Source organism: Staurois parvus, unplaced genomic scaffold (assembly GCF_062004578.1).
Source record: "Staurois parvus isolate SC_StPar_1 unplaced genomic scaffold, SC_StPar_1.0 ptg000038l, whole genome shotgun sequence".
In the NCBI taxonomy this organism is placed as follows: Eukaryota; Metazoa; Chordata; class Amphibia; order Anura; family Ranidae; genus Staurois; species Staurois parvus.
This window is the reverse complement of record NW_028317834.1, coordinates 1-9,448: the sequence shown is the minus strand read 5'-3', so window position 1 is coordinate 9,448 and position 9,448 is coordinate 1. Positions and strand designations below refer to the sequence as shown.

At 42.6% G+C, this 9,448-nt stretch overlaps 1 protein-coding gene across 1 annotated transcript; it reads right to left on the bottom strand.

The window, feature by feature from the left end:
* Nucleotides 1–1,876: 1,876 nt before the first annotated feature.
* LOC149470557 (uncharacterized) lies at nt 1,877–5,196 on the bottom strand. The gene has a single exon (XM_089662228.1). The coding sequence runs from the start codon at nt 4,981–4,983 to the stop codon at nt 3,322–3,324; it is 1,662 nt and encodes a 553-aa protein (XP_089518354.1). The 5' UTR covers nt 4,984–5,196; the 3' UTR covers nt 1,877–3,321.
* Between the last annotated feature and the right edge of the window lie 4,252 nt (nt 5,197–9,448).

Sequence of the window (9,448 nt, the reverse complement as noted above, 5' to 3'; positions counted from 1 at the left end):
GAAAAGTGACACGGCTTGGATGGCATGCTGGACAAGCCACTAACAGGTTGTCACCAAAGCAGAAGCGGAAGGGATGGAATCCTGGTTGGTTCCGGGTTCTGATGTCACAGAGAAGGAGGGACAACATCAGTTCCTTTGTGTCTGCTCATTGCTCAGGATGCCACCAGTTGGATGAGTCCCGGCTCCCCGGTGGGATGGGAGGGGCCAGGAAAGGGGACAGCGGGATGGGGGGACCCCCTTCCTCCAATTGTGGAAGGGATGGAGTGGCTGTATAGCTGCTGAATCTCCGGCTGATCATTGTGATATGGGGAGGATGCCGGCAGCTGCAATCCTCCTCCCGGTGTGACCACTTCACCCCGAGGACCTCAGAGGACTTCTTCTGGGCACAGGGAGATAGCAATCCACCGGGGTCCCTGCAGCCACAACTAGAACCACAGCATCGGGGTCTGCAGTTCTGAGCCGCTGGATCCCTCCGCACATCAGGACAAAGTCCCCTGTCTGGGATCTACAATACTCCCAGTTCTGGGCAACTGATACACAAAAAGAGATATTCAAGACCTGACTGTGACCATGGGGGATCTATAGGGGTGCGGAGGGAATTTTGGGGGTGCTTCAGCACATCTAAGCCCCCCCCTGCTGTGTTTTTGGTGGATTGCGTTACAGAAGTCCTGGATCCTTTCTTGGATATACAGAATAAAACTGGATAGAACATTTATAGGGAAGGTGATCCCGGGAATATCCGATTGCCTCTCGGGGGGTCAGGAAGGAATGATTTTCCTTTGAGCAGATTGGATTTTCCTTCCTCTGGATGAGCTGTGGGTATAGGATCGTGTATATGGAAGGTTTCTATGTGTGTGTCCCCTCCCCCCTCTATTGGTGGAATTGGATGGACTTGTGTCTTCTTTCTATCAGATTAGTTATGTAACTATGTCCAGGCTGAAGGCCTAAAATGAGCCTTGTTCAGTGGAGGCCAACTCCACTCTGGCAGTGAGAGAAATCCCAGCAATGTGTAGAATTACTATCAGAACTATTAGTAACATCTAAAGGCTTAAGCAGCAAACCCACCAAGTTCCAGCTCAGCCCATCCAAAAACATTGGATCCAACTTCCCCCACCCAGGTGCCTGTTGGATCTCCTTTACCTTGTGTAGATATCTCCTTCTCAGATCCTCATGTTCTCATATAAATGGACAACACTCTCTATGTGACACCAGTTTGTAGACTCCACCTTGATCTTCCAAGGGATAGTCAGCCGCCATGCAGTTCTGTGACACCACCTCAGGTGATGGAGCCACTTCTGCTGTCAGCTCTGCTATACCATCAATGGAGACACTTGTTGCCGGTGTATTTGGATCACGATATATAGGAGACATACTGCACAAGCACATGTGAAGATATCTGAGATTTAAAGGGACGGTTCACTATTGAGTACATTTTATGTGGTATTTCTATTTATTTCAGCACTGTTATGTGCAAGTCTGTGATTATTTATGTGTCTGCATTGCGAAGATATTGGGTGTAGCACATATTTATTGTCACAAACACCATTTCTGTTCTCACTATTCATATATGCACATTTGTATTATTAGCACCATTGGAGTTTATATTGCTGCGCTGCATTTTGTATTGTGATTTACGGTTTCCATGTGGGAACACATTATATGCTAGCTGCACAATTTGAATTGTAGGAGGTTTATTGTGCTGAGGGATTTCTATACACAAAGTATAGAACACAAGGGGAATAAAGCTCTCCTAAAGTACAATGTGGATAATTACATAAACAATCCACTAATGTGAAATCATTTTTAATCAGCAGACTTTGTTGATTATTTTTTGAAATTAAAAATTTGGGGAAGCACAAATGACCTTAACACTGCATTGGGAAAAATTACAGGGAAAGGTTTTATTTTTTTTCAAATTACAATTTATTACTAATAAAAGCCAATGAAATAAAAATATAAAGTAAGCATTCAAATCTCCTACTGAATAAAAGCCCTATTTGTCCCAAAAACACCGAAGTATAATACATTTGGGTAGACTACAAATGCTAAAGATAAAATATGCAGAACTGGGACATTGCCAAAAATGGGGGAAAACCTCTCTGGGGCTCGAGGGGTTTAGGGAGAAAGTCCCGAGGAATAAAGTGGTAATGACAGATTTCAGCATTTATGTCATCATTGATTTTGCTGTAGTTACACTTTAGGGCCAACGCCGTAACATTTCTAGGATCAAATATTGTTTTTCACAAACTTCCAAAAAAAAGAGATCTGTCCACTCAGAGTCAATAAAGAGAACCCATCTGTAGGAATATGACCGCACACTCAGCACTTTGTAAGATCAGATCTCTTGTAGTTGTCCTGTGTGATATGTCTATGGAGAGGAGCAATAGCTGGACAGAGAAATAAGATAACAAGGACATCCAATCTTCACCTGATAGGATCCCTTAGACTTGTCACAAAACTGGATGGAACTCACATGGGACCAGCTGGGTTTAAGTGGTACTGTCAAGCTCATCCCAAAAAACTGCAGCAACTCTCTGTTGGAAGGCTTATGCCACCTTAGGAAGTTGCTTTCTCACTGAACAAAGACTTCTTGTCTGGTGCCCCAGCCGCAGACCTGACTGTAAAGATGTCATCCAAGGAAGGATGTGGAATGTTAAAATAAGGCGTGAACCATGAAAGGGGAGGTGGGTTGTATAATGGGAGATGTGGACAAGGTAGGATGTGCTGGAACCCTGAAGCATCACTGATGATGTATCAATAGTCAGAAGAATATGGAAAGTACTTTCCCCCCTAGGACTCCAAGACTTGGCAAGATGCCACTTGACCACTACCTAGTCTCTGGCACTGAGGCAGTGTTGTTATTGTATTAGCTCAGGATCTGGCAATGAAAAAGCACTTGGGAACACAGCTCACTTAGTAAAGGATGAGAATGCTTTATGTTTTCCATTAAACCTCCATAAACAAGAGCCGAGTAAGATGAGAATCGTGAGGAAACAGTTCAGTCATTGATGCTTCCCTGAAAAAACGATTAAAGGTAAAATGTTGGTGTGTGAAGATGGAGATACGCACTAATATCAAGGAATTCATCCATTACATTCTTGTTTGCTTGTAGTTTTTAGTTTACAAAGCAGCATTATACTTTTCACTCATTTGTGGGATGACATGAGGTGTGAAAGTGAGGAGACACATGCAACACTTTCATTGTGGCTTAGCTGTTATCCATGTAACATTCCCCCTTCTACCAGAATTGTCTTACTGCAGCTGAAGCTTGTGAATCCTCCAGTGTTTGATTGGCCTGGAATTAATCATAAAAGCTTTATCTCATTCTGAACACTGATATATCTCTCCAGTGTGGACTCTCTGGTGTCTGATAAGACCTATCTTCTGTGTAAAAGCTTTATCACATTCAGAACACTCATACGGCTTCTCTCCAGTGTGAATCCTCTGATGTTTGATAAGATCTTTTTTTACTATAAAAGCTTTGTCACATTCTGAACACTGATATGGCTTCTCTCCCTTGTGATCCTTCTGGTGTATAACAAGGCTTTCCTTATGCTTAAAAGCTTTATCACATTCCGAGCATTGAAATGGCTTCTCTCCAGAATGGACTGTCTGGTGTCTGATTAGGCTTTCCTTACGTGAAAAATCTTTGCCACACTCAGAACATTGATATGGCTTCTCTCCAGTGTGGACCATCTTGTGTCTGATAAACTCTGGCCGCATTGTAAAAGCTTTGTCACACTCAGAGCATTGATATGGCTTCTCTCCAGCATGAATCCTCTGATGTCTGATAAATGCCTTCTTGACAGTAAAAGCGTTGTCACATTCAGAACACTGATATAGCTTCTCTCCAGTGTGAATCATCTCATGTATGATAAGCCTTGACTTCACTGCAAAAGCTTTGTCACATTCTGAACACTGAAATGGTTTCTCTCCGGTGTGACTTTTCTGGTGTCTGAAAAGCTGTGACTTATGTGTAAAAGCTTTATCACATTCAGAACATTGATATGGCTTCTCTCCAGTGTGACGTATCTGGTGCATGATAAGCTCTGAGTTCAATGCAAAAGTTATGTTACATTCAGAACACTGGTATGGCTTCTCTCCTGTGTGGACTTTCTGGTGTACAGTAAGGCTTTCAATATGTCTAAAAGCTTTGCCACATTCTGAACATTGATATGGCTTCTCTCCAGTGTGAATTCTCTGGTGTCTGATAAGACTTGGCTTCAATGGGAAAGCTTTGCCACATTCAGAACATGGATATGGCTTCTCTCCAGTATGAACCTTCTGGTGTGAGAAAAGCTGTTGTTTGTTTGCAAAAGCTTTGCCGCATTCAGAACACTCATGCAGCTTCTCTCCAGTGTGACTCCTCTGGTGTGATATTAGGCTTTCCTTATGTGTAAAAGCTTTATCACATTCAGAACACTGATACAGCTTCTCCCCAGTGTGAATCTTTTGGTGTGAGGTAAGATGAGCTTTCTGTGCAAAAGATTTATCACATTCAGAGCACTGATATGGCTTCTCTCCAGTGTGAATCTTCTGGTGTGAGATAAGACCTGACTTCGATGTAAAAGCTTTGCTGCATTCAGAACACTGATATGGCTTATTTCCAGTATGAACCCACTGGTGTTTGATTAGCTGTGCCTTCCGTAGAAAAGCTTTGTCACATTTAGAGCACTGAAAAGGTTTCTCTTCAGTGTGAATCATCTTGTGTATTTTAAGACCTTCCTTATGTTGAAAAGCTTTGTCACATTCAGAACACTGATATGGCTTCTCTCCAGTGTGGCCCCTCTGGTGTCTGATAAGATCTGCCTTCACTATAAATGCTTTGTCACATTCAGAACACTGATATGGCTTCTCTCCGGTGTGAATCTTCTTGTGTTTTATAAGATTACTCTTTGATGTAAAAGGTTTGTCACATTCAGAACACTGAAATGGTTTCTCACCAGTGTCCGTCTCCTGCTGTGTGATACGTTTTGCCGTCATTGTAAAACCTGTCACTTTCCAAAGAAGAAACAACTTTTAAAATGACTCATCTTATGTGTACAGGGGTTGGACTTTTCACTTCCAGAATACTGAAATTACTTCTCTCCTGTTGTCCTCTGAGGATGGATCAATGTTGAAGAGGATCCCAAACAATAAGAGCACTGATATGTCTTGTGTCCTGTGTGAATCCTCCAGTGAACTGCAATAAAGACTTTCAGTCACCTAAGACTCCTATATGACTCATTTCCCACGTAGATCAGTTGTACTTATAAAGAGCAACTTGACCAAACACTTGGTTCCTCAATGCACCTGTATAGAAAAAGATAAATACAAGTCAGAATTCTGTATAAAAGGGCTAAATAAAGTTACTTCCTATTTAACTCTCATTTTAAAGAGTAACTGCATTTTTGCTGAGAAAATAATCTGAGCGATCAATGTACATTGCTGGGATTTTACCAAACTTTGTTGTAGATTCCAACCTGTTGATGCGCTGAAGAAAAAGCTATTTGTTTGTCAATATGTAAAGTGGATGTGAATGGGGGTGACATTTTCATGATTATTTAGTTGATGCCCCTGCAGTGTTCTAATGAGGAATGTCTGCATCCCTTTAGAAGTGATTAATAGAGATGAGCGAATCGAACCAGGCGAACCGGAATTCGAGTCGAATTTCAGGAAATATTCGATTCGCGGCGAAACCGAAATTTTGCCTACTTCGGGTGCGCGAATCGAACATTTCCCGATCAGCCGGCAAAAGTGTCCCTGCAGTGAGCTCCGCTATTTCTGACAGTTCTCTGACAGAAGGAACACATGTTTAGCGGTTGAAACATTGTATCTATTAGTTTACATTTAGGATACAGATGTTTCAACCGCTGTACATGTGAAGAAGCTGTGAGAGAACTGTCAGAAATAGAGGAACTCTGCACATACACTTTTTGCCGGCTTGGAATTATTCTTCTTTTCATCCTACTTCTTCTTCTTCTTCTTCATCCTCATCCTCATCCTCTTCTTCTGAGGATGAGGATGAAGAAGAAGAAGAAGTAGGATGAAAAGAAGAATAATTCCAAGCCGGCAAAAAGTGTATGTGCAGAGTTCCTCTATTCTGCAGATACACTTAGAGGAGCTCTGCAGATACACTTAGAGGAGCTCTGCACATACACTTTTTGCCTGTTTGGAATTAATCTTATTTTCATCCTACTTCTTCTTCTTCATCTTCTTTATCCTCATCCTCAGAAGAAGAAGAAGAGGATGAAGAAGAAGAAGAAGAAGAAGAAGAAGTAGGATGAAAATAAGAATAATTGCAAGCCGGCAAAAAGTGTATGTGCAGAGTTCCTCTATTCTGCAGATACACTTAGAGGAGCTCTGCAGATACACTTAGAGGAGCTCTGCACATACACTTTTTGCCGGCTTGGAATTAATCTTATTTTCATCCTACTTCTTCTTCTTCTTCTTCTTCTTCATCCTCATCCTCATCCTCAGAAGAAGAAGAAGAGGATGAGGATGAAGAAGAAGAAGAAGTAGGATGAAAATAAGAATAATTCCAAGCCGGCAAAAAGTGTATGTGCAGAGCTCCTCTAAGTGTATCTGCAGAGCTCCTCTAAGTGTATCTGCAGAATAGAGGAACTCTGCACATACACTTTTTGCCGGAAACCGCTGTATGGAGGGAATGTCCCAGAACTGTCATAAATAGTCTATTTCTGACAGTTCTGGGACATTCACTCCATACAGCTGTTTCAACCGCTGTATGGAGGGAATGTCATAGAACTGTCAGAAATAGACTATTAATGACAGTTCTGGGACTGTCCTTCCATACAGCGGTTGAAACATTGTATCTATTTGTTTCCATAAATGACATTCTGCAGATACACTTAGAGGAGCGCTGCAGATACACTTTTTGCCGGCTTGGAATTATTCTTATTTTCATCCTACTTCTTCTTTTTCTTCTTATGAGGATGAGGATGAAGAAGAAGAAGTAGGATGAAAATAAGATTAATTCCAAGCCGGCAAAAAGTGTATCTGCAGCGCTCCTCTAAGTGTATTTGCAGAATGTCATTTATGGAAAAAAATAGATACAATGTTTCAACCGCTGTATGGAAGGACAGTCCCAGAACTGTCATAAATAGTCTATTTCTGACAGTTCTGGGACATTCACTCCATACAGCTGTTCAAACCGCTGTATGGAGGGAATGTCATAGAACTGTCAGAAATAGACTATTAATGACAGTTCTGGGACTGTCCTTCCATACAGCGGTTGAAACATTGTATGTATTTGTTTCCATAAATGGATCCATTTATGGAAACAAATACATACAATGTTTCAACCGCTGCATGGAAGGACAGTCCCAGAACTGTCATTAATAGTCTATTTCTGACAGTTCTATGACATTCCCTCCATACAGCGGTTGAAACAGCTGTATGGAGTGAATGTCCCAGAACTGTCAGAAATAGACAGAAACTGCCTGTCCACAGAATCTGTCTCTTCTTCTACCTTCTTCTCATCCTTCTCTCTCCTTTCTCTCCTTCTCCATCCTTCTCTCATCCTTCTCCTTCTTCTCATCCTTCTCCTTCTTCTCATCCTTCTCCCTTCTTCTCATCCTTCTCCTTCTCCCTTCTTCTCATCCTTCTCCTTCTCCTTCTCCTTCCTCCTTCTCCTTCTCCTTCCTTCTCCTTCTTCTCATCTCCTTCTCCATCTTCTCATCCTTCTCCTTCTCCTTCTTCTCATCCTTCTCCTTCTTCTCATCCTTCTCCTTCCTTCCCTCATCCTTCTCCTTCTCCTTCTCTTCATCCTTCTCCTTCTTCTCATCCTTCTCCTTCTTCTCATCCTTCTCCTTCCTTCTTTCTCCTTTCTTCTTCTCATCCTTCTCCTTCTTCTCATCCTTTCCTTCTCTCCTTCTCCTTCTTCTCATCCTTCTCCTTCTCATCTTCCATCCTTCTCCTTCCCTTCTTCTCCTTCTCCTTCCATCTTCTCCTCTTCTCCTTCATCCTTCTCCTTCTTCTCATCCTTTCCTCTCTCCTTCTCTCTCCTTCCCTTCTTCTCATCCTTCTCATCCTTCTCCTTCTTCTCATCCTTCTCCTTCTCCTTCTCATCCTTCCTCTTTCTCTCCTTCTCCTTTCTCCTTCTTCTCATCCTTCTCCTTCTCCTCTTCTCATCCTTCTCTTCTCCTTCTTCTCCTCTTCTCCTTCTTCTCATCCTCTCCTTCTCTTCTCATCCTTCTCCTTCTCCTTCTTCTCATCCTTCTCCTTCTTCTCATCCTTCTTCTCCTTCCTCCTCCATCCTTCTCCTTCTTCCTCATCCTTCTCCTTCTCCTTCTTCTCATCCTTCTCCTTCTCCTTCTTCTCATCCTCTCCTTCTCCCTCTTCTCATCCTTCTCCTTCTCCTTCTTCTCATCCTTCTCCTTCTCCTTCTTCTCATCCTTCTCCTTCTCCATCTTCTCATCTCTCCTTTTCCTTCCTTCTCATCCTTCTCCTTCTTTCCTCATCCTTCTCCTTCTTCTCATCCTTCTCCTTCCTCTTCTCCTTCTTCCTCATCCTTCTCCTTCTTCTCATCCTTCTCCTTCTTCTCATCCTTCTCCTTCCTCCTTCTTCTCATCCTTCTCCTCTTCATCTCCTTCTCATCCTTCTCCTTCTTCTCATCCTTCTCCTTCTCATCCTCTCCTTCTTCTCATCCTTCTCCTTCTCTCATCCTCTCCTTCTCCTTCCCTTCTTCTCATCCTTCTTCTCCTCTCCTTCTCCTTCTTCTCATCCTTCTCCTTCTCATCCTTCTCCTTCTTCTCATCCTTCTCCTTCTCCTCATCCTTCTCCTTCTTCTCATCTTCCTTCTTCTCATCCTTCTCCTTCTCCTTCTTCTCATCCTTCTCCTTCTCCATCTTCTCATCCTTCTCCTTCTCCTTCTTCTCATCCTTCTCCTTCTCCTTCTTCTCCTCATCTCTCTTCTCCATCTTCTCATCCTTCTCCTTTCCTTCTTCTCTCATCCTTCTTCCTTCTGCTTCTCCTTCTCCTTCTTCTCATCCTTCTCCTTCTGCTTCTCCTTCTCATCCTTCTCTTTCTTCTCTATCCTTCTCCTTTTCTCATCCTTCTCCTTCTCTCCTTCTCCTTCTCCTTCTTCTCATCCTTCTCTTCTTCCTCATCCTCTCCTTCTCTTCTCCTTCTCCTTTTCTCCTTCCTTTCTCCTTCTTCCTATCTTCTCCTTCTCCTTCTTCTCATCCTTCTTCCTTCTTCTCATCCTTCTCCTTCTCCATCTTCTCCTCTCCTTTTCCTTCTTCTCATCCTTCTGCTTCTCCTTCTCCTTCTTCTCATCCTTCTCCTTCTGCTCATCCTTCTCCTTCTTCTCATCCTTCTCCTTCTTCTCATCCTTCTCCTTCTTCTCATCCTTCTCCTTCTTTCTCATCCTTCTCCTTCTCCTCATCCTTCTCCTTCTTCTCATCCCTTCTCCTTCTCCTTCTTCTCATCCTTCTCCTTCTTCTATCCT

Coding starts and splice junctions, on each gene's coding strand:
- LOC149470557 (XM_089662228.1), bottom strand. CDS start 4,983: ATGACGGCAAAACGTATCACACAGCAGGAGACGGACACTGGTGAGAAA.